Source organism: Alosa alosa, chromosome 17 (assembly GCF_017589495.1).
Source record: "Alosa alosa isolate M-15738 ecotype Scorff River chromosome 17, AALO_Geno_1.1, whole genome shotgun sequence".
Lineage (NCBI taxonomy): Eukaryota > Metazoa > Chordata > Actinopteri > Clupeiformes > Clupeidae > Alosa > Alosa alosa.
Window position 1 is genome coordinate 8,055,647 of NC_063205.1, and position 24,560 is coordinate 8,080,206.

The window sequence follows — 24,560 nt, forward strand, 5'->3', positions numbered from 1 at the left end:
TGTGAGAAAGGGAGTGTATTGTGTGTGTGAGCAACCTACACGTTACTCATCTTGCACTGGATCATCTTCCTGAATCTCAATATTCTGAATCTGATCACAACAAGTCTGGGCAAATTACTAAATCACCACCAGTCAGAGGCTACACTCATTGTTTTGCACTTTTATGATCACATCACCAAAAGTATTGGTTTTACCAAATATATTTGACTGTATTTTTAAACTACAAAAATACACACCTAAGTATTTTGATACAAAATATGCTTTTGTTTTATTCAACCAAGTAAAACACAAATTACAAAATACTTTTGTATTTTACATTTTTCCCCATCCCTCTGTGTGTGTGTGTGTGTGTGTGTGTGTGTGTGTGTGTAGCATTGTGGTGACAATGACCGCGGAATGATAGAGTAGGTTGAATCATGCATGCCACCTGTTGTTTGGGTGCACTGTAAAAAAAAATCCGTTAATTTTACGGTGAAAAACTGGCAGCTGTGGTTGCCAGAATTTCACCGTAATAAATACGGTACAAAAATTCTGTTATTTTTACGGAAACACCCAGCAGCTAGATTACCAGAACTTTACCGTAATAAATACAATAGCAAGAATTCCGTCATTTTAACGGTGAAAGACTGGCAGCTGGGTTGCCGCAATTTGACCGTAATAAATACGGAAAAACAATTCCGTCATTTTAACGGTGAAAGACTGACAGCTGGGTTGCCGCAATTTCACCGTAATAAATACGGAAAAACAATTCTGTCATTTTAACAGTGAAAGACCGGCATCTGGGTTGCCAAAATTTTACCGTAATAAATACAGTTTAACCATCTCTACATTTACGCTAAAATTTATGTTGATTTTACGATTACCTTTTGTTTCAAACACATTTTACTGTATACATTAACTAACAGTCTCTACAACCATTTTACCTATCCTTTGTTTACCACACAAATCAACCATACAATTAACAGTTTGGTAAAAAAGACAACTTTATTCCTAGAACTTACAATCATCTATGCCCCTCATCAGTTAATAAGTTGTTGGTTGGCCATTCTGCCCATCTTGTACCAAAATGTCTTGTCAAAAACAATGAGCTTGAAAAGAATTACCAGGAATACCTCCCTTCTTACATAGCAATTAGGCATAAGTCCACAGATTTAAACAGTCTTATGGCATGGAAAAGTCCAGGTTTGCAAAACTTTGAGATGTTTCAAAGGTGTTGCCTTTCTGTGGCATGTGAAGTCAAAAAAGGGACAGCACTGGACATCAACAATCTACCCTGGCTTGTAGGTGTGCCCGAAGGAGAAAGGTCAGCTGCTTCAGCCCTTTCTGGCCCATTGCATGGATCAGGAACATTGGCATAGGAAGAGAAAAAACAAAGGCACTTTTAAGTCATATCTACAATGAGTACTGGTAGAATAAAGCAATTAATAAATTTACTGTCACATGCAATTGCCACCAGCTCAGTAGGTACATAGTTTATAGTTAAAAGTTGAGAATATAACAGATAGTAACAAAAAAGGACCCCATAACAACGCTGATTAGGCTCACCATGGACTGCTACTGCCGAGCGAACCAACAAGCCTGTGTATCTTTCCCTTCTTCAGAGGTGAGCGGGACTTTGGCTTGGTCTGGCAGGAGTGAATTGATGAAACATTATGACTGACACAAAGGAACATAGTGGGAAAATAGGCAAAAGGTAGTAGACAGCCAGGGCTGTACTGGAGACTAAACTCAAGTAAACAGTTTACCCCTCTCAAATTTGAGTTTATCCACCCCTCGATGGAATTTATGCATGAAAATCAACTTAAATTGTAACAATTCACGAACTTCGATTGTAGGCTCTGTGTGTGCATGGGCACAAGTCAAAAAATCCAGTCAACGAGACGATTACGTCCAAACCCACATCTTCCAGTAGTAGTGTTCTACTCACCTACAGCTGTATTGCTTTCTATGGGTGAACTGTGGGCAAGTGGGACACACTCGCAAAATGTCAATCTATAAACACTTAGAAATTCAAGGTTTCTAAGTGATTATAGATTGGTTTATAGAAGGTTCAACATTGCATAAAACTTCGTTCAAAGTATTATCGGGGTCTCTACATATGAACTCGAGCATAAAAAACATTGTTTGAGCACAGTTTATAAACACGTTTGTTTCTGAAGACTGCACATTTGCTTATCCTAACAATCCAAGATGGTGGCGAGAGGGAGTGGCTAAGGCAAGCAAATGTGTGTCTTCAGAAAAAAACGTTTTAATGAACTCCGTGTCTACATATGAACTCGAGCATAGAAATCATAGTTTGAGCACTAACCACTAACAAAATTAGCAATATCTTACCTTTAATATTAGATGAATGCCAACTTGAAAAGCTGAGGAAAAGGGGCTGACCTGCAAGGACGAGACAATGTTAACTTTCACCAATATATCACATTGTTATAACTTACATCTTTGACATTTTGCCACATGTGGCTGCTAAATTGTATACAATGTGAATGAATGAAAAGCCAAAACAGAAAGTTTTCCAGCATACCTTAGATATAGCAGCTTTATTTGGGCCTGGGTCTTCCTTGAACACAGTGATAATTTCTGGCAGAGAGGGGACTCAATCCTAAGTCGACCCAGTCGTTCGTGCTGCTGTTTGGCAGGTCAAAAGAAAATTTAAGGGTGAATGGCACACACACACAAAAACAAAAAATACATTAGCAAACTTATTACATATTATATTACATTACATTTACTTATACAACCAAGCATTTCAATTAAAAATGTTAATTTGCTACCTGACAGTTCTTAAGTATGTCTAGCTTAGCTTTGAAAAGACTTGACATAGCAGTATTGTCTCAACTAAGAAATGTAAAATGCATTCTATTGACTTACCAGCATAGTGGGCCTACAGGTCTCTTGTGTGTCCTAGCCCTCCTTCAAATGTAAGCAGGGTGTTGTGTCCTGTTCTAGATGGTCTGATCTGGAAGAGGGGATTACCAGGGGATTGATGAGACATTAGGGCTGATGCAGTAGGAGCAAGATGTAATGTTGGTGGATAAGCATTATAAATGAAAAAGAGACCAACCCTTTCACTCCATCACACTGGCACTCACATAGGGAAGCGGTGCATTTCAAAGCTTCTACAGTCAAATCTTGTGTAAACAACGATTTGCCAGTGTGAAGGCGATAAAAATGAGCTTTTAAGGACGAATACCTAGAAAACACACGTTTACAACCAATTCCAACACATTTGAAGACTGTGCAGTTTGCAATGCAAAACATACCCCTTTAATGAATTCAGAGCCAAACCACAAATGAAACATGAATGCATAGTCAAGCCAGCAAAGGCCATCAACACTAGCCTATCTGAACTAGCTAGTCTCCTAGCCTTAACTGCACTTTAATGGGAGCAGCCACATGGCACAGAAACACAAAACCTTTATCAACAAGTATGCCAAGAACATGGCAGATTAAGATGAAAGGCTGAATACAGATAAATTACAACAGTAACATTGGGCAAGGGCAAAGTAAGCCCTACAATTAAGCAATTTATCAATTGCAAACCAAACACAAATTCAATAGGCTACTACTAGATCCTCAAAACATCTCTCTCTCTCTCTCTCAAAGACAACATCTGAAGGAATAAAACTAAAGTTACCAATCTACCCTAAACCCACAACGGAACTAGGCTAGGTTGCCTAAATAGCTGGTAACCGAAGTTTACTTAAACCAGCATAACAGTACAAACAAAATCTGAAATATAAAAAAAAAAAAAAAACTAATGTTGGGGAGAGTAAATATTAAGTCCTCAGCAATGCAATGATATTTCTACCTTTCCCTTAGACTCAACAGATCTAAGCGCCGCGAATGCATATAGCAGACATACAGCTCCACAAAATGTGACTGGAAAGCATGGCTAAAACAGCCGTAAAAAAAACTTCCCAAACGTTCAGAAACTCTATTCACCACTTCACTTCTAAATAAATAGCCTACTCCTAGTAAAGAAAATGTAAAAACTTACCTGTAGACGTCTCTCCCAACATACCTGCAACATAAAGATTAGGCAATGTTAACTTGCATCAAAGCAATACGATTTCCAATGCACAATTTTCCTGTTAACATTAGCCAAAATGATGCTTTAACTCTAGCAATTATCCAATTACTAACTGTAAAGGTCCAAACAATAAATGTATTGAATAAAACATGTTTAACACCTAATGTACTTTACCTAAAGTTTTGCCTGGAAACATAAAGCAAGGCTAAATGACTGGAATTTCAAGCTTCTGTGCACAATGAAGGGATTAACATTAATGTTAATAAAATGGCGTTCTCAATCAGAACTCAGCTAGATATTTCACACTGATAAGCAATTGACATTCCAGCTCAGAATGTAGACTTAATGACAGTAGAGAAAAAAAACGGTGTAGACTAACTATGATATCTCCGTTTTATTACAAGTTAGAATCGAAGCACAATATACATAATATAAGGTAATGTTGGCGTTAATCAAAAGCATGGTCAGAAATCTGAATGCTAGCTGGCAATTTTGTCATAGGCTAACGTTATCCTACAACAGAGATTCAGATAAGATAAGATAGTATTTTATTCATCCCGAAGGAAATTCTAGATGTAAGTCATTGCAAACACAAGAAGCTTAGAATTGCATTACTAATTAATACTTTTAATCAGATTGAACTCTTCAATTTATTAAATTGTCGTTTTCATTACTTACCATCTCACAAATCACTGTCTCCTTAGCGAACAAAATGGCGGTTGATATTTGGCCATGTGGTTTAACTAACAAAATGCAGCCATCTATAGGCTAGCTTGGGGAAATACCTTGGGGAAATTCAGTGATTTAATGCACATGGACTATAATCATAGACAGCTAATGCATATTAATTAAGTTAATTTAATTTACATAAATGATTTATATGTATAAATTAAAGAAGGGTGCTTAAACAATTTATCTATTGTCTATGCACCCTTCTTTGATTCATCCATTAGACTACCTGCAGTGAATTTTAACAGCGGTAACCAGTATTTTTTACAGAAAATAAAAGCAAAATATTAATGTGTTCTGTGACAGCCAAACCGCTAACCTTTTGACTGCAGTGTCTAGTGAACTGCTTGTCAGCTAGCTAAAAAGTTTGAGTGTTTAAACTAACATAATATATAGTGGTCTATTTAGTGGTGTATGTGCCCTGACTAAGTTCGTGTGGCATATAAACCACAATTTGTGTTGATAGAAGTGCCAATTCGTGTAGAAACATTTTAATCACATACAAATGTTTGTGTTACAGCTCAGGTAGTCACCGCCATCTTGGTCAGACTTTTTGTAACTCCGCCTCTAAACACAAACCACGGGACCTGATTGGTTCACGAATGGTCCTCGATTTCGCCAATACCAGGGTACTAACCAGAACGAATTTAGCTCATTCAACCAAAGATTGTTAATCTTTGATTCAACCTCAATGAGCTGCGAAAATTCCGCCATGTGGAAACCGACAGTTAGATGAGGGTAAAAGTGGAAAAAAAATTGTGTCCTCCTTTATATATTATGGCATGTTTCTTTTTTTTTTTTTCTTAACGGTTAATCAACGTCTTTTCTATACAAAAAAAGGTGAAATATATGGTTCCAGCTGGTAAAACATATTTACAATACTTAACTGTTGTAAAAAATGTTTTCTACCGTTTCTAAGTTTACTGTTTTGTACTGTTGCCATTTCACAAATTTTCACCGTAAAATCTACGGATATTTTTTACAGTGTGCTACATTTGGAATCCTGGAGGCCCTAACACTTCTGGCTTTGTTCATAAAGAGTCCATTCTAGTGGGCAAGGAAGGCCACCTTGTCAAGGTTATGGAGAGTGGGGGAGAGGGCACTCTCTGCCTCGCAAACATCCTACTGAAGTAGCCCTTTTAAAACCAAAACAATAGAAACCATTCAGTAGAAGCTACCAGCATGGGCAAAGGGGAAACACTTGTGACTTGTAAAATCCTTTGCACTGTTGCCAGGGTTTGAGACAACTTCTAACACATGGTTGTCTATTTGGAAATTAAATAGGGATATTACTTGAAGTGTACTGTTTCTTCAACTGATTGTAAATCCAAAGCTGATAGGTCAAACTGTGTTATGACATATTGCCAAACGCATTTCAACGTCCTGTGTACAAACGTCTTACCTAGATTTTAATTTAGAGGAACTAGGTTAGCATTCACTATTGCATTTAACAGTCAGCTTGACACAGAGAATCACGTTTGCCCAATGGTGCCATTGGTGAACGGACCCAATGGTGAAAGACCACAGCTCACTTGAAGACTCAGACACTTCACACCTGGCCACAAAATGACAACACCAAAAGAACAGAAAGCTCACTACGAGACTTCTTAAATCATTTGCCCATGACAGACTTTGCAGCATACCAAAAAATCCTTCAACACTTGGTTTAATCAGATCAAGTCATGCAAAATAGTGTGTTTGGATTCTGGAATGATGGCTTTTACCCCACTTTTCCCATTACTTTAAACACAGGCCATTTCATCTGCATCCATCCATTCATTAGAGCTTCACACAAAGAGATGTTTAAGAGATATCAATCAGGAATGTGTTTTCTCTGTCAGTTTGGGTAAGTTGTTGGGGCATGGAAAATGCCAAGGAAACCAAATAATGCCATGTCATTTCCTCCTTCCTTGAAATATCATAGCAATTCTGGCAGTAAACCTCGGCATTGTTAGCTTGAGTCAACAAGAATGACACAGGGAAAGAACCTCACAAAGTATTCTATCAAATCTGAAATTCAAGCTGTCACAGGACAAGTGTTACACAAACATATCAACTTGCATGCTTCTCGGACAAAATCCTCTGTACAAAAGTTGCTTGGTTTTAAAATGTTGCTAAAGAAACTGTAATTATCCGACTATTAACCTATTTTGTACAGGGGAATGCATTTCTTTCCTTCATGCTTCTTGATGATGACAGCATGATCTGATTCTGATGCAATGGGCTGTTGGACACTGCTGTTAATACACAGCTGTGATTAATACATGGTTTTGTTTTTATTTGCACAAAACTTTGTTCTGTGGTTCACACACATACAGCAAATACACAGGAATTTACTGTGGTCAAAAAATATGTCACCTTACAATTCAAGGCTATTCATGGCCATTAACTGGTACATACAAAGTGCAGAAAATGAAATGCACATGCAGTTTTGCAGAAAATGACATAACTTGAACTAATCAGCCTTTTATGGTATAAAACTAAGACACAAAATATACGCTCTAGGATAATTTGAAGTAAGGACATTCCAAAGGACAGTGACAGTTGATGATGGCATTGTTATTCTTCCTGTATGAGGAAATTGTATGACCATGTAAGTGAGGTATCCAGAGAGGCCACATAGCATTGACCTCTTCTGCTAGGTCTTTTCCCGAGGACAGGAAGAGACAATGGCATTGTTATTTCCCAACAGCTCTGCTCTTAACCAAACAAAACCTCACCTCCAAGGTTCTTCTATTTGCCTGAGCTGTCAAAATGGCTGCCAAATGACTATGGGCCCTATTTTGTCGATCAGAAATGGTCAGTGGAAATGCATGGATTCCAGTTGCTTCCAGTAGCAGCAACTGGAATCCATGCATTTTCACAGAAGGGGACAAGCCGAGATGAGCTATGAGACATACGTTCACACTCGGTATCATGTTTCAACACACTTTAGGTCAATATCACACCGGAATTCTCCTTTAAGAAACATAAGAACTGCCTTTTTGCACCAGGCGCCCGATGTTTGATAACAAAACCACCCCAAATGTGGACTGGACAAACCCCTACATTTATTTAAGCTATTCGCCAGTGACCATGCGTTTTAGATGTCCAAGATAGGGTGCAAAGGGTCAGATGGTTGTACATTCTGCAAGGTATAAGAAGTGTGCTATTCTGGTACATTCAAAAAAATGGATCCTGTTGGGGCACTAGATCCACCATCAAATGACCGTGTTTCTTTTACTGTCGTCCTGGCCATAAGTTTGACATTATACCTGTAACAATGTTCATTATAGCATAGCTGTATCTGTACATCACTTTCACATCTGATGAAGAGTGTGTCCTGGGAATCTCCAGACACTGTACCATGTGCGTGCAGTAGATCACAAGAGCTTTTCAAAGGTAAAGAGACATTCCTGAAACAAAGCATACGTCTGGGCAGGTAAATAACCGGACATTGCTGCATCTTCAGTTGGTCTCCAGCTGAGACCCAAGGGACAGTTTGCCCACCCCCCACCCCCCCACACACACACAAACACACAAACACACACACACATCCCAATTAACTCCAGCTTGCGCTTGTCTCCGAACGCAGTGAGAACGTCCAGGCGGGCGGTAGGGAGGTCCCTGATGACCGCGTGTCTGTCTGGCGCGTCTCCCGTGCGCATCTGATCCTTCTCTAATCCAGCGCTGCCTCACGCTGGAGCCTTCTCTCTCTCCCTCCATCTCTCTCTCTCTCCATCTCTCTCCCTCCATCTCTCTCGTTGGCCGCAATGAACCCACCCGGGCCCGAGTCAGCGGGTTCATGGAGATGCAGGCCGTCCCTCAGCGGGTACAGCAAGGCCCAGTGGGGGCGGGCGGTCGGCGGAATATTAAATGGAAAGTTTTTCCTAGGCGTTGGGAGGGGGAAGGAGAAGGGGGTGGCCCTGCCCTGGGGCTCCCCCTTCGACGGCCTGATCTCCCCCATTTGTATGCCTGGCCAATGGAATGCAGCACTAAAACCACTTTCCCACCACTAAGAGGATTACCAAGGTAATGCTTCATATCAAAAAGATGCTCCGGCAGATCTGCTTTGGGGCCGGCTGAATCCAATTATTCATGAAGAAAATTCATGCCAGACTTCGCCGAATTGATGTTAAGGACCCCCTCAACCCTCCCCACACGAGACCTTTTCCTCAAGGTGTGCTGGAGGTCGAGGCCTTTCAGCTCTCCAGTGCTTTCAACCATCGTTGTGGATGCACTAGAGTATCACAAAAGGTTATTTCCAAAATGATACACAGAAATACAATAAGCCATGAGTCACAAAAGGGCTGCTATGTGAATCAATCTATTTGAAAACACTCCGTCCACTATCAAGTTTCCATTAGGTGACCTCCATCAGATGTCATCATGCGTCCTCTCCCATCTTGGACATGTATTGAATCAGGTAGTGAATTTTGCATTCCATGCCTGTGACACTAACAGCTTCTCTGTTTAGAATCTCTAATTAACAGAGACATAACCCTTCAGATAACATGATTCGCAACTAAAAGGAGTGACTTCTATTCATGAAATTCCCTCTGGCTTGAGAAAGCATTACATTTTCTATTTGAAATCTCTAATTAACAAAAAAAAAAAAATGGCATAACCCCTCAGATAACCTAATTCCCAATTGAAAGGAATTACTTATATTCATGCGATTTTCTTCTGACTTGTGGAAGCATTAACTTCAAAATGGCTTGATTAGTGGCCCGTTTACTGTACAGCACTTGTGATCAGAGCTATTCTGTGTACACAGGACAACATGGTCGTCCTTGTGCTGAACTGGTGGTAGATAATGATCAGCGGTGGCCATGGCACCTCACCCTGCGCCACTTCCTCTGTGCGAGTGCCGTGTTTACCTTTCAGTCTGATGGCTGTGAAAGCAGCGTGGGCATCGGGCTTCGCGTGTATCAGGCCTCTCCTAATCCACACTCCCTGCTGTCGATTCACAAAAAGGAAACGGCAATCTCACAGGCCAGCCCGCTCAAGTACGCTCACGCTAGCTGGGCTTTTTGCATTGGACTTAAGTGCAGCTGTGTGGGCATTGGGCAAGATGATACAGGTTCTTTGTAACGCCTGTGACTACAAGATATGTGTATTAAGATATGGTTACACTACTGGCAACAATGGCTATGTGGGCAAGAAAGTAGGGGTTCTTCGGAAAACCTATGACTACAAGATATACATTAAGATAATGTGCCACTACAACACCATTCTTCAGAGAAACCTATTACAACAAGATATATGTCCAATTATTCTGTACAGGCATTAAACTATTGTGACACTCTAAAACTTTCTTTAGTCACAGTGACTACACTCCATCAAGAGTCACTCTATTCCGCCTTATAGGAACACCCTGTAAGATATGTCTACCTTTGCCAGTTCTTTCCTTGTTTTGTAATCAGAGACGTATCCCGTGACAACTGCCTTTTATAGCACAGTGGTATTGTATTACAGCTGAGCCATCCTTGTCTTTCTCGTGATGTCGTGCGACTTTGCTACTATATCCCTCAACTGACCCTCTCACGCTAATTGAAATTCACTTATTGATCCTGAATAATTCAAATACGGCCTCAAGACATTAAGGTCATGTTTAGCTGCTCTTCTGTAGCGCTAGCCGGCTGACAAGATGACTGTGATATTTCCAATTCCTGTTTCCCTGGCCCAAAAATGACTCAACCCAGTGCTTTGTTTCCTCCGGCATTCCTTACATACCACAGCCAACTTTCCCTTGTCTACCCTTTCTATTGAAGTTTTAAACTCATTCAAAGACCCTCACAAATCTTCCTTCACATAACACAACAGATAGTTACCAGGGAATAATAGGCTCCCATGGTGACACGATTCCTGTCACTGTGTTGTGGGAATAGGGTCAAGACATCATAGTGAAATACTCATGCCCACCATCTTAAGGCCACCAATAAATCACTGAATGAGGTGCCTGTAATCTACTTTGTGGCTTAAACATTCATAGGGATGGTGTTATGAAACATGAAACAGAGCTATTCGAAAATAAATGCCATGCCATTGAGATTTTCCTGGGTAACAACCCTTGGTGCAACTTGGATAAGAAACCTTGGATGAGTCCAGTTGAATATGAAACCTTGGATCCAGTCATCTTTATCTAAAGTGAGCCCTCGTCTATTGTTTCTCTAAACAATCCTCTCACAGTCAGGGTCTCAGGGCCTATGAAAAAGGAATTACTACTACTATTCATACCAGAGGAATTGTAATGAGGTTGTGTAAGAATTAGGGGAAAAGAGTGGTGGGTCAGGGGTTAAGAGGGATTTCATTTAGTGCAGACTTTGCTAATGTATGGTGGAAGTTAATACAGTGGGATGGGATGGGGGTCACCCAGTCACACCACATAGTGGAGTTTTAGAGGCTCGGCTCAGCAAAACTCTATTTGTTAAACGGTGAATGGCGCGGTGGGATAAATGTGTTATATAATGAGCCAGCGGGCGTCTGCCAAAGGGGAAGTGCGCCGGGGGCATGGGGTGGGGTCGGAAGGGGCAGGGGTGCACTCCCAAAGACACCCTACCCCTAACCCAGAGGAAGAATTCGAACAGTGTCAGTGCATTGGACTCTGGTCTGATCTAGTTCTATCCAAGCACTGTCCACAAGGAGGGAGCCAAAACACTCAAGACATTCAGACATTATATAGACTAATAACTTTATAACAGTCACAAAGAGGGAATAAATGACCTATTCAGTAAGACACTGCTTAATAAAGACCTAATAAATGTGTAATGACGCCTAATACAGATCTTACTGAGCAGTAATGCACACATATTGATGGTATTAACGCTTAACATTGTGTTCTCTAAACTAAAATGTTATCGTTCTTTTTTTGGGGGTATTTCCTTTCCAGGAAGAGCACAGGAAGTGTCGCACATGCACACTATCTACATCTTAATCTACACCAGAGACACACTCTGGGCCAGATTTAATCAGGTCAGGACTGTCTACAAGAGAGTAGCCTATGTGTGCCACTTGTAAAACTGTATAATGCAAAATAAAGCACATGTGCAAATATTTGACTGAGCTGAAGAGACAATTGGGATTGCCATTCAAACACCTAGGTTTATAGCAGCTTTCAGTCAATTCAGTCAAATGTATGCTAGTGTCATTTAGTAGCTTTCATTTAGTGTGTTCTCTGTCCTCCACAATGCTGAAGGACACGGAAACAGCTCAGGAGCGTTCTGCTGTTTATAAATGTAGTTGTGTGAGCTTTAATCACTGCATGTTTTAACCACTGCAGTGTTCCGTCACGTGAAAACGGCGGGAGGCTGGTTCTGTGTTTAGCCTACATACTGTACCACCTGTCTCTGGCCCCAAAGCCCTTTAAACGACTCATATTCCTGGAGCTCATTTCATGTGCCACTCTAGTCCTGGAGGTGAGACGATTAGTGGGAATCAGGTGCTTTATCCAAGCATGTAGACAGCCCCCCTACAGAGGCTGAGCCTGCACCCACCCCACCCGTGGGCCCCCCTTTGCCCTGGATAGATGGGGTTTGTTGTGCCCCCACCCTTCGGTTTCCTCCCTGCCTACCATGGGCAGAGGCCCGAACGAAATGCCCAAGCATTCAAAGCATGGGTCGCACGCTGGTCAACATAGATTTCACACCAAAACAATGCCACCTTCGCATGCACTCATGCCCAAGGGGCAGGTCACTTCCACTGTGACGTGGGGAGTGGGATTTACTGCCCGTTGTGTTCGGAGCTGGACCTCTGTCTGGAGGTGCTCATGCGAATGATGCCTTTAAGTAAGACATGGCCAGGGGGCAGAGCGAAGAGCACAGAGGCCGAACTTGGCCCCGGTGGCCCTACTCCAGTTTCCCTCCTGATCCCGCTTAACACAGCAAGGCAGCCCCAAAGTCCCACAACAATGGGGCCCATGGATTTGGACATACACATCGGAGCATGTGAGAGAGAATGCTGTGTGTGAGTGTGTGTGTGTGTGTGTGTGTGTGTGTGTGCATTCATGTGTGATTTTAAAAATACACGCATGTGAGTGGATTGTATGGAGCACTATTGGGGCAGCCCATATCTGCAAGTGCTGGCGTACCGTTCTTGGGTTGTAATTAAGTTCAATAAACATAAGGTCGACCCATGCTAGGTATTGAAATTGTGCTCAAAAACATAATTTAAGAGAAGGAACCAAAGAATCATGTGGTAATAAGGGTCAGTAAATAGACAGAACATATGGTGTTGGTTGTGAACTTATGTGTGTAGTCTGATAATAGCCATGATTACAGTTTATCTGTAACAGGCTACCATAAACCAGTGGACATACCACATTTTAACAAGGTAAAGGGAACTAGGCTGTCAAAAACAGGATCTTCAAGTTTGAAGTTTTTCTTGACATTTAAACAAGGAAATGTACAGTAAATGCAGAATACCAAGAAATCCATCTGTAGGTAGCCGGTGGTTGTACAGGGTTGTAGAGTATCTGAAATTAATTTTAAAAGAATAATGATCACAGTGCTCTGAAGGTGAGCTAACACACACACACACACACACACGCAAAGAGAGAAATCATGAACTCACATAATCTAGAAGAGTGAGCTCATTAGTAGAGGATTCAGATGGCACTTTTTCCACGGATGTTTGAGAGTCACAGGACTCTGGGTGCATCTCTCTCTAATCTGCTTTGCTGCAGTGTGGTCCCTTTTGAAACCAAGACCACACACTGATCAGTTATGACACTCAGTCTTCAGATCTCCTCTCCTCAGGTTTCTGCTCACTTTCTGGCAGTGAGGCAGGACAGAATGAGGACAAGCACGAGTTATCTAATGTCAAGGGCATCAAGACAATACTGACATTTGTCAACTTTCTTTCCAGCGTGTCCTCCCCTCAAACTAAACCAAAAGGGAGGATTAACTGCAACATAATCGTTAGTGTGGTTGAACATTAAAGAGGAGTTGTAGTGTTAAACAATGACCATTCCCTGCCTGTGCACGTCACACAGACTGGAGTAAGTATGTTTATACACAAAACCATGTGACCAGTCTGTGTAAGACGGGCAGGCCACTCCCTTTTTTCCTCCTCAGGCTGATGCAACGCTAGTACATATAAGGTGCAGACCATACCCGGCATTCAAGAGAAAAGCGGAATCCGAGAAGACATCATCTGGAATAAAGCATTTAGCTGAAAAAAAGCATCTAGCTTCAAAATTTATTTTTAAAGCAGATTCTGATTTAAAACATTGTAATATCTCATCGATTTCTGTTTACAAATATTGAACAAATATTTATTCCTATTTATACAGAACCAGTTCCGATCTATAAAGATTCATCTTTTTGTAAATTTTACTGACATCTGGAATTAATACAATTTATAAAGAAAACTTACTTTATAAAGAAAACCGTTTTTCCGTCTAAAAACACTGCAAAGAGGATTCTTTTTAATCACGACTGAGACGTTTGGACAGCTTTCAAGGTAAGAGCTTCATTGTGAATTTGAAAGCGATGCTGGTTTACAAGAGATAACGAGGGTTCTTCAAAATGTCATACATTTAACCTTAATATCCTTACATATTACACAGGATATGTTTAGAGAGGATATGTTTTAGCGTCCTATCTACATTATAGCCTGGTTAGTGTATATATTTCATATGACCATTTAATGGTGTCACCGAATTCAGGAAGAGAATGACATCCGTTTGTTTGAATATGATCAGCAGGGCGCAATCTACCGGTACAGTTGGATCGCGTTAATCAAGTATCCATGTCCTTCAAATGATTAGAACCGCACCTCGTGTCAGACTGAGATCTGCATAAATAAATAAATAATTGAAGACACTAGCATATAGTATACAATTCATGCTACTGCAGTCATGTGCCTTATTTAAATCCTGACAATGAAAAGATGGGCGGAACCCATGTGGGAATTTGGGCAGAATGTATTTATTGTCTTTTAGTAACCTGATTTTAGCTTGTATATCATCCTCATTTACATTTGAACACAGTAAACGGGAGTCTCGGTGAATGTCGGTTAATGATGCAATTACGCATGGCACAAAGCTCTGCGCAAAGCGGTTCCGTTCCCAAAGCCATAAACGTGCCTGTTGTTTCAATGTTTAAAATGACCAAAATAACGATTAGGCTACAGTCTAATCAAATTCATTCATTATATAGTAACCAGTTGTCAGTGGCCAAAGAGACACATGCTTACATTCTATCTATGGCCTGTAGGACATCTCTGCCATTTAAAAGTAATTCATTTCATCGCCTAAAGCTAAGACTTGTTTAAATGGATAGTTGTGGTGAAATATAACAAATGCCATAGATTCACAGACCGAATATTCCTTTGCGCCATTGTTAGGAATGCGACTGTCTGAAGGTTGGGAGACAGACACGGATGCCGGTTTGGTATTTTTCCACTCCTTCTGATGAGTCAACCCCCCCACCCCTGACGACTCGTGGTCACATGACCCGATTTATGTGTTGCTGGGCGCTGCGGCGCTCGCCATGTATTGATTATTCATCTGCCGGGGGTCGGTTTCAATAAGTGGAGAGGACTATGGGTGACGCATTAAAAATGAATGTCTGGAAAAAATAAACAACAATGTCCGCTCTTTCTTGCTCTGCAGGATGAAAGAAATTTCAAAAACGGAGATGAGCCGGCTGAACGTCGGACAGGATGAAGACAGCGTTAGTTCAAATAGCAATGAATTCAGCAGTTACCAGGACTGTCCCACCAAGAAAGCCCCGATTGGCAGGTAAAGAAGACATAGCCTGTTGTATTATTTTAAACCTATCAAGATTTTACTCAGTTAAGTCTGTCTAAATATAATCACATGGTTGTAGTTCTCACAAACCATATTTCTTAGTGATTAAAAAAATATATAAATGCCTCAGAATTTGGCACCTATATTCTGTTGATTTTATCTCAATTCTGTATTTATATTTTATCTCAACAGTCAATTTGACGATGCTGAGAGCCAGAACTTCCTTCCAGACTACCACCTGGACAAGAAGAAATATGTTACAGATTATGTAAGTGTCCAATTCCTTCACATGTACACATATCATAACCTTAACATTAAATGAAATGCTTTGTGTTTAGGCTTTTAAACAAACTTTGACTTCCCTTTCAATCAGGATCCTGGCTCAGCCTCCTTTGGGATGTCTGTCTTCAACTTGGGCAACGCCATTATGGGGAGTGGCATCTTGGGTCTGTCCTATGCCATGGCCAACACAGGCATTGCACTTTTTGTGTAAGTTCCATGACTTGTCATCTTGGTAGTAAATATCAATAGTATTGTGTATCTGTCTTATCTTATTATCTTATAAGTTAGCCTAACAGCCACCTGGGCACTGAATTTGAAATTTCACTACATTTGGTAGTTATAAAAGGCAGGATAACATTAGGCGTTGATGTTTAACTGTACAACCACAGATGGTCTTGTACTTCTGTGCAGCATATAAAAGTTATGTAACAGCACCTTGCCATATACTATATATTATATATTATTAGAGATGAGTGTGCAAGAATAATGTGTGGGTTACCTATGTGCCTGTGACCCAAAACATGAAAGGTTACAAAAAATGTTCTTACGAACCCCACGTGACTCGACCTTCAGTCTCTACTACTAGAGCCAGTCACACATCCGTCTTTGATGAGGCTAATTGAAGTGGGTCACTTTCCTTTTAGCGGCGCAGTAGTAAGACGCCATGTTGCTCAAGCAGCCGTAAGAGCGATCTGGCCCTCACGCTGCCGTGTGTGTTTACAAACAGTGAGGGGGCCCATTCCGCCCGCGTGGCGGCACACTCCCTCGCTGGCCTCACATGCAGAGTCACTCGGCTCGGGGGCCAAGCTGCTTAGCCGCGGCTAATCCCCTCCCACACCTACCCACCCCCCCTGCAACCAGGGCAGGGCTGCCCATTGGTTATATAAGCCAGGGCAGTGGCAAATGGACAGCCGCAGTCTCTGCTCAATGAAAGCCTGGGCTGCGGACTGGCTGCCTCAATCCCCGACAGGAAGGAAGGCAACAGGGAGATTAGTGGGCAGGCCAGGCCATTTGGGCTGAATGAGTGGGGAGAGGAATGTCATTGAGGGTTTTATTTTCTGTGTCTTGTGGATAATCCAATCAGGGAATTATGGGTTTTGTTGTATTTTTTTGTATCATTTAAGCCTATAAATGACTTTAATATTACCTCACATGACTTAGGTGTAATTTGACCTGGCGGAAGACAACAGAACAGAGAAAGGTCTTATTGCAGGGAAGCAGAGCAGAACAATATCTTTTAGAGAACACACCAGATGCGGTTGAGCAGGAAGTTGGACGTGTACTCCCGTTCATGCAAAGAGTTATGCAAAAGAGCGTGGGCGATCAGTGAAGCCACCTCCCCAACCCCTATCCCACCTCCTTTCCCATGTCTATTTCACTGTTATCAGCGCAGGTGGCAGTGGGAGAGTTTGCTTGGCATCTGCAGAGATATGACAGAGGGGGGATTAGCACATGAAGCTTAGTTTGTAAGCAGGTAATCGCCTCTGAAGCATAGCATGCAGGCGAGAGGGAGACCGTGCTATGCCTCCGAAATGTGATCATGGCTAAGAGGGACACAGAGAATGGCCGGGGCAATTAAGAGGGGTATTAAAAATGGGCATAGACATTTGTCCTGGTGCCGCAGGACATAGACCAGTGGCGTATGCGTGGCAAGCCACCTCTCTGGCTCACTAGTCTAGACATCTGATTTTCGCACCCCTGCATCAAGATAGGTGAGTGAGTGTGCAGTTCAAGCAGTGCTGACAAGGCCTGCGAAAATAACCACGCCATGCCTGGAGTCATTCCATCAGGTCAACTCTTCTCTTTTCCCTCTCCCCTCTGACAGCTAGTGAAGTGCTGCGTTTATTCATTGATCTTATCAAGCCCTTCCTTGACACATCGCTGTCCTGGCAGAACTCTTGCTGCAGTTGGGCTTTCCGGAGCCAGGCTCTTAGCTGCATGAGGCTTTGTTGTATTGGATGAGTAAAAGCTCATACATCTTTTATATGTCCTCTCCACAGGATTCTGCTGGTGGCTGTGTGCATATTCTCCCTCTACTCAGTTCATCTGCTGCTTAAAACTGCCAATGAAGGAGGTAAACAAAATTGAAACATTGTTATTCTTTGTCTTGTCTGGAGTAGATGGAATTGAATCCTCTGTTAAACAGCACTTTTTTAAAATAAATGAATAAATCTGTGTTTTAAACATTTTTATTCACCTTCTTCCTCAGGCTCTATGGTGTATGAGCAGTTGGGCTATAAAGCGTTTGGGATGCCAGGCAAGCTGGCTGCGTCGATCTCCATCACTATGCAGAACATTGGAGGTAAGGACGGCCTGCCAACACTGAGGCAGTAAAAATGCTGATGGGATATAGCGCTACACCTTTAGCTAAATGTCAGAGCTGCTCAACCATGTCCCTAGAGGCTCCCACAAATGGCAACATTAATTCAGCCCCAGCGTTCCATTAAAGACCAGTCAAGAATCTGGGAGGCACCAAAAGAGAAAAGTGCCTCTGAATAGAATGTGGCTAGTCAAAGACAAGATTTTTAATCCTTCTCTTTTAACTCTTTTAACAGCCATGTCAAGCTACCTCTTCATTGTGAAGTACGAGCTGCCAATTGTGATTCAGTCATTTGTTGGAGAGAGCAATGAGTAAGTAGGATTTCTACTACACTGCAGTCAACGTGTCCAAAACTTGCACCTCAAAGAAATTCTTAGAACTGTGCTGTAGGGTGGGGTGGGGGGGGTGGGGGGGGTAGTCTATGCAGGAGTCAGCTAAATTTGGAAAAGTTTAAAAGGGCCTGCTGGTTAATGCCACACCACAACTGAGAGAAAAAGCACCGCCCAGTGGTCCCTTCAGTCATTTTTAATGAAAGGAAAGAAAGAGAGTGCCACAGCGCTAAGCGCTACTGATGTAAGGGAGCATGGAGTTCAACATGAGCTGAACGTGCAGTGTGAGATAGGTGAATTGGGCTCTGTGTGTTGTCGCTGGGATAGAGGGGGCAAAAGCGAGGGTGGACAGGCCTGGTCTTTTTGGCACAGCCAATCAAAGGGGCCCTTTTGGCCCGATCGTTTTGGCATAGCCAATCAAAGAGGCCCTTTTTTTTGTCCCAGCGAGCCCCCAGTGCTGCACAGAGACAGAACTTGGGATGACCTAATGCATCTGCACTCATGAAACATTCAAACATGTTCCAGAGAACACTCTCACAAAGAGGAGACAGTCGGTGCTGAGATCCCGTGAGATGATAAGGGTTCTCATCAGCCTACTCACACAGGGCTTGTGTGAACGTTAGCTTGCTAGTTTTTGTCATGTCGTACCTTTCTTTCGGAAGCCTTTGGTTGAGCTTTGAAGTAGTCCATTTTGTGTTCAGTTGTAATGTATTTACTGCCTCTAAATAATGTCATTATTCTAGTGAAAATTGTAAAGTATCTATACATTTTAGTGAGTGTGAGCAAATGTAACTTGCATGTCACATAAGTATATTAAGCATGTTATTGTTTTGTTTTTGTGTAGGGAGTGGTATACCAACGGAGACTACCTGGTTATGATTGTGTCTGTGGCGATCATTCTTCCCCTGTCACTACTGAGGAACTTGGGTAAGACTGTGTTTTATTGTTTTTTTTTTTCTTCCATTATGAGAAAAGTGTGTCGTGTGTAGTGAATGACAGCTGCTAATGATAGATGGGGGCAGGGACTAAACATGGCACTCACTTCTTGTTTTTCTTACCCACAGGTTATCTTGGTTACACCAGTGGCTTCTCTCTGCTCTGCATGGTCTTCTTCCTGATCGTGGTAAGTGCCTCTGACAGCGCTACTTCCTCCAAGGTCTCAGTGGAAATTTCCACCGGTGCCTTATCACAGACACGAGGGCAGCAGCATCATTTCAATGTCCCTGAGGCTGCTTTGCCTGACGTAGACAAGAATTAAACAGCAGTAAATATTTAAAGGTTGTGGTCAGCCATAGAACCAATATTGGTATAAAAATGTAACTCTTATGAGCAGAATTGAAGCCCTTGTATATAAGAACTGCCCGACCTCTGCTCCTACTCCAGGTATTTCACTGTGTCAGAGAGAGATGGGAAGAAACACTGTTCTTTCCATCATGTAACTTAAGATACATGCCAGTGAGAATGTAGCTATTTGAGACAGTATAGTGGTTCCAGTTTAATTGCCATGATAAAGGGCAAGTGAGGTTGTTTGAACAGGAAAATGGAACAAACAAGCCTTGGAGGGAGGGAGATTGCTACTGATGCTCATGTGATGATGAACACAGCGTAGCATCATAGCCTGAGCTGTTTCATAAATACTGATGCTCATGGAGGATGTTCTAATGTGGTCTGTGTGGTTGTCTGTGTAGGTGATCTACAAGAAGTTCCAGATCCCATGCCCCCTAACCAACGATATCCTCAATGCAACTATAAACGCCACGGTGGCCCAGATCACGACTCAGAACATGACTGTGACTGACTACAGCGCTGACACATGCACGCCCAAATACTTTGTCTTCAACTCACAGGTAGGCACATATTCTTGCTTTATGTGAAAGATACGCAAATGTAATACATTTGACTTAAACACGTTGTGTAACAGCATTAACCTTTGACCTAACCTGTCTCTGTCTTTCCCCCCCCCATAGACTGTGTATGCTGTGCCCATCCTGACATTTGCTTTTGTGTGCCACCCAGCCATTCTGCCCATGTATGAGGAGCTGAAAGAGTAAGTGCAAGAGGAATTCACAATTCCATTCAGTTCTCTCTCTCTCTCTGTTTATCATCAGGCTTTCAGAGCTCGTTTAGTTTCAGTACTCGTTGCTCCTATTTGGCACGTTTCTAACGTTTGTCTCCTCCTCTGCCATCTGCAGTCGTTCTCGCAGAAGGATGCAGGGTGTGGCCAACGTCTCCTTTCTGGGAATGTTCATCATGTACCTGCTGGCCGCTCTCTTCGGCTACCTGACCTTCAACGGTGAGTTCTTTTCCAAGCAGTACTCTGCCTAGAATAAACAAGACAGGCATGCATAAGCAAATCCTGTTTAAAGGTCCTGGAACATTTTTATTTGTTTTATGGGATCGATTCTGTTTGTAAGACACAAGCCTATGTTTGTTAGCATTGGTCAGTGTAGGGGAGGGAGGGAGTGGGGGAACTGATGCTGGGAGCAACCCAAAACAAATGAAAGTGGGAAAAGGTCTGCTGGAAACTCTGATGTAGGAGTAACGCTCTGGAGGAACGTGGGTCTTCCAGATTCCCACCTCACCTGGGACCAGCTCCAAGCCCCGCTTACATAAGCGCTTGGGAAGGACCGAGGCAGCGCGCAGCTGTCCCTGTGGGTCAATACTGCCCACTGTGTCTGCATGCCAAGGACATAACACGTTGTATTATTGGATGTTCTTGTTTTCACGGAAAAGGGGGATTATGTAAGGGAAGGCTTTTCTATAGTGGGGGAATCAGCATGTGTATATGTGTTAGATGTTGTCTGGTGCCAGGGACTTTGGCCCCAGTCAAGGGCATAGACTGAAAATTTGCATTGTATCAGGCAGTAGTAGTAGTGTAAAAGTGTGCCTGTAAGTGACCTTATCTGAGCAAATGAGGACGGCGTTCTGATGGTTGGATGTCTGTTGTCACAGAGCACGTGGAGCCTGAGCTGCTGCACACCTACTCCAAGGTGTACAAGGCGGACGTGATCCTGCTGATCGTCCGACTGGCTGTCCTGACCGCTGTGACCCTGACTGTCCCCGTTGTGCTTTTCCCCGTAAGTGTGGCTACTCATGACTCCTACTCAGCCTTTACATGATCTAAAACACATAGTCATTCTTATCAGGCATAGTGATCTGGTGGACACAAACATATAGCTTTCCTACATGGAGTCATATTTGTGTGCCGTTCATCTGAGTTATCACTAATGGCTTCCTTCTCTCCACAGATCCGTACCTCTGTCAACGCCCTTTTGTGCGCCTCCAAGGAGTTCAGCTGGATTCGCCACACCATCATCACCATGGTGCTGCTGATTGGCGTTAACATCCTGGTCATTTTCGTGCCCACCATCCGTGACATCTTTGGCTTCATCGGTAAGTCTGGTGCTCCTTAGGAGCCATATTGGTTGCCTTGGGGAAACAGGGGGTTAGTAATGTAACATGTCAAGTCCCACCAGAGTCTGACCGGTGTATGTTCTCTCAGGGGCCTCTGCTGCTGCTATGCTCATCTTCATCCTGCCCTCGGCTTTCTACTTAAAACTGGTCAAGAAGGAGTCCATGAAGTCCATGCAGAAGATTGGGGTAAGAAAACATTGCTGGTCTTTAAAAGAGATTTTATAGCCATTCATGAAACTCACGGAAGAGAGACCTTGGCATTGCTGTAAGATGACTAAGCTCTTACTGTTTGTCCCATCAGGCAAGTATCTTCCTGGTCAGTGGCTTCATCGTCATGATCGCCTGCATGACGCTCATCGTTCTCGACTGGATCCACGCAGCAACTTCTACCGAGCCACGCGCCGACGGCGGTCACTAGTGGGCGCTGGTCTCGGAAGGGTAGAAGCACTACAGACACACCTGCTGGGAACAAGAGGTCGGCACCTAACTGCTCAGCCCCTTCAGATGAATCAACATAAAAGATCCGACCGCTTAAAAACTGCTACGGTAAAGAAAGCTGAAGAGGAAGAGGAAGAGGAAGATGGTGATGAATAGTGTTGCTCTCGTATGACAGCACAGAGCAGAAAAAACTATACCATTCTGAAAGAATGTCCTGAACTTTGTACAGTATGCTGTTAGGCCACAAAGTTGGTATTATGACTTTTTTTTACTTTACATGCTTTATTGTCATTATTTTCATTTTTGTTTCATTGTTTATTTTTTGTGTTGTGATGTTTTTTTCTTTATTTGTTCATTTTTTAAGTAGTTCTGGTACGGTTTTATCCTATGATGGTGCCTCACTCAAAGATTGTAGTCAACTTTTGTAGACATTGCAGCACGCATTCAGGTGATTATCTGAATGTGGGCCTTTTTTGTCTTTAGTGTTCTGGATTGGCTTTGAGTTGGATGACATAACCCAAGCCAGTGTGAGCCTGGTACTCCAAAGAGGCAACAGCATTGAACGCAGATCGCACACTCTCAAGGCAAAACAACAGAATTTGTCATCTTTTTTTACGGTTGCCAAAACTATTTCTTACTGGTGTTTGTATATTTAAAAGCACTTAGTATTCAGCACACATGTGAAGGTTTGTCAGCGCACACAGATTGCTAGACAAGATGAACAGTATTTGTTGCAAGGTCTTTTTGACCTTGTTGACCAACTTTACCTGTAAATTACTCCAATTACGAAATGATCAAAAACCTGCTTATTCATAGTCGCTCACTGGAAGCTGGGTGTGAAATAGCCAGTGACTTTTCTTTTCTTAAATAACTGTATCTCACTATGTAACCTTATCCATCAATCAGGCAGAAAAAATGTTGAATACTAGTTGCTCAAAGTTTAAGACTGGACACGTTTGCTGTTAGAACTCCCACCAAGTGTGGAGCACTACTTATTTCTTTAAGGAACAGTGACTCCTTTAAAGAAATTTACGTTTTTTATTATTTAAGCCACATGCTGTGGTTGTAATGTACCTGTACAACTTGCAACGGAAAAAAAGAAAGACTCTTCTTAACTGTAAAACCGCACATAACCAAAAGGAGGGTACGTTACACTGACTCCCGAGCAGGGCTCTATCCCCTGCAAGTGAGGCATCACCGCAAGTTTGTCACCATTGCAGTGTTTACTGTTGGCAGCTTCTCATTTTTGGAACACTCAAACGGAGAGGGAGGGAGGGGGAAAAACAACGAACAGAGCTTGATGAGAACACGTCATGTCTGCTTGTCACCTTGTTGTCTGCTGCTTGTGCCCAGAAATGTCATTTTTGCAGGCACATTGGGGAGTGACCTTTTATTGTGCTTCCAGTTGCTAACCTCAAACGACAAATGTCATCCAAAATGTTACTGTCCAGCATTATTTATGAGAGAACATCAATGTAATTTAATCTATTTTACTATATTTATATAATGTACATATCTGTAAATAAGCTTTATTTTGTTTGAGCTTTTTTCATTTTAGTGGCAGTTTAAAAAAAAAAGACTTTTGAGAGCTGTCAGAACATGTCACTGTAGTCTTGTCATGCCCAAATTAACATGCCCCCTTACTGGTACAGAACCATGCAGTGGTTGTCCACTACCGTGTGCCCACTGCTGCCACTGCTAGTTCTAACTGTGCTACTGTAACTCTAAACTGAATCCTACCTAAAAGTCAATGGACGTGGTTTACATCAGTCAGTTGATGTGCTGTTCGTCAAGCACGATGGATCGGCCCAGCACACTTTGTTCACTGTTAAAATGCTGTACTCCTCTGTAAGGGCCACCGAGAGTTTGAAAGCTATCTCATGACCGTGTAAAGGAGAGGGCATCCCTACAAGTGCTACACTCTTGTTTCAATGAAACACTATGTATATCCTGTAAGAATTGTCAATTAAAAAGTCCAAGATAACCAAACTGATGTGTGTGTTGGCATGAAGTCTCTTTGTTTGATCAAAACACTGGCGGAAATGGGGTCCGTAGATAAACTGGTTGAATTGCCGTTACCTATCTCTGTTTGCAGTGTAAACAAGATTTGAGCCATTTGAGTCATGGCTTAAATAAATATTTATAAAATAAAAAAAGAAGGTGTGGCTTTATGACTAGACCTAGGGAGAGAAAGTAATCCCTGGAAAGTGCTTGGTATTCACCACACCATGCATTTTCATTGTCGACCAGAAATCATGACAAAACCTGAGCGTTCTTTGT

The 24,560-nt window shown here is 42.2% G+C and overlaps 1 protein-coding gene and 1 long non-coding RNA gene across 4 annotated transcripts; one reads left to right on the plus strand and one right to left on the minus strand.

The window, feature by feature from the left end:
- Positions 1 to 1,290: 1,290 nt before the first annotated feature.
- Positions 1,291 to 4,793, minus strand: LOC125310805. 3 transcript variants are annotated; one of them, XR_007196357.1, is made up of 7 exons: positions 4,715 to 4,793; positions 4,004 to 4,027; positions 2,875 to 2,962; positions 2,528 to 2,631; positions 2,335 to 2,385; positions 1,546 to 1,625; positions 1,291 to 1,319 (listed from the first exon to the last, which is right to left on the minus strand). It is a non-coding gene; the product is annotated as an uncharacterized LOC125310805 (long non-coding RNA). The 3 variants fall into 3 exon arrangements; XR_007196356.1 differs by having other exon boundaries at positions 1,291 to 1,323; XR_007196358.1 differs by lacking the exon at positions 4,715 to 4,793 and adding an exon at positions 4,211 to 4,359 and having other exon boundaries at positions 1,291 to 1,323.
- A 9,065-nt stretch (positions 4,794 to 13,858) lies between these two features.
- slc38a2 (solute carrier family 38 member 2) lies at positions 13,859 to 24,269 on the plus strand. Its single transcript, XM_048268522.1, has 16 exons — positions 13,859 to 14,206; positions 15,360 to 15,488; positions 15,690 to 15,765; positions 15,871 to 15,986; positions 17,780 to 17,853; positions 17,989 to 18,081; positions 18,335 to 18,410; positions 19,273 to 19,355; positions 19,493 to 19,551; positions 20,117 to 20,275; positions 20,396 to 20,475; positions 20,621 to 20,721; positions 21,381 to 21,505; positions 21,677 to 21,821; positions 21,931 to 22,028; positions 22,144 to 24,269. The coding sequence occupies exons 2-16, from the start codon at positions 15,361 to 15,363 to the stop codon at positions 22,258 to 22,260; spliced, it is 1,530 nt and encodes a 509-aa protein (XP_048124479.1). The 5' UTR covers positions 13,859 to 14,206; position 15,360; the 3' UTR covers positions 22,261 to 24,269.
- Positions 24,270 to 24,560: the final 291 nt, after the last annotated feature.

Coding starts and splice junctions, on each gene's coding strand:
- slc38a2 (XM_048268522.1), top strand. CDS start 15,361: ATGAAAGAAATTTCAAAAACGGAGATGAGCCGGCTGAACGTCGGACAG. Junction 17,854..17,988: donor TAAAACTGCCAATGAAGGAG/GTAAACAAAATT, acceptor CTTCTTCCTCAG/GCTCTATGGTGTATGAGCAG. Junction 19,552..20,116: donor TGGTCTTCTTCCTGATCGTG/GTAAGTGCCTCT, acceptor TTGTCTGTGTAG/GTGATCTACAAGAAGTTCCA.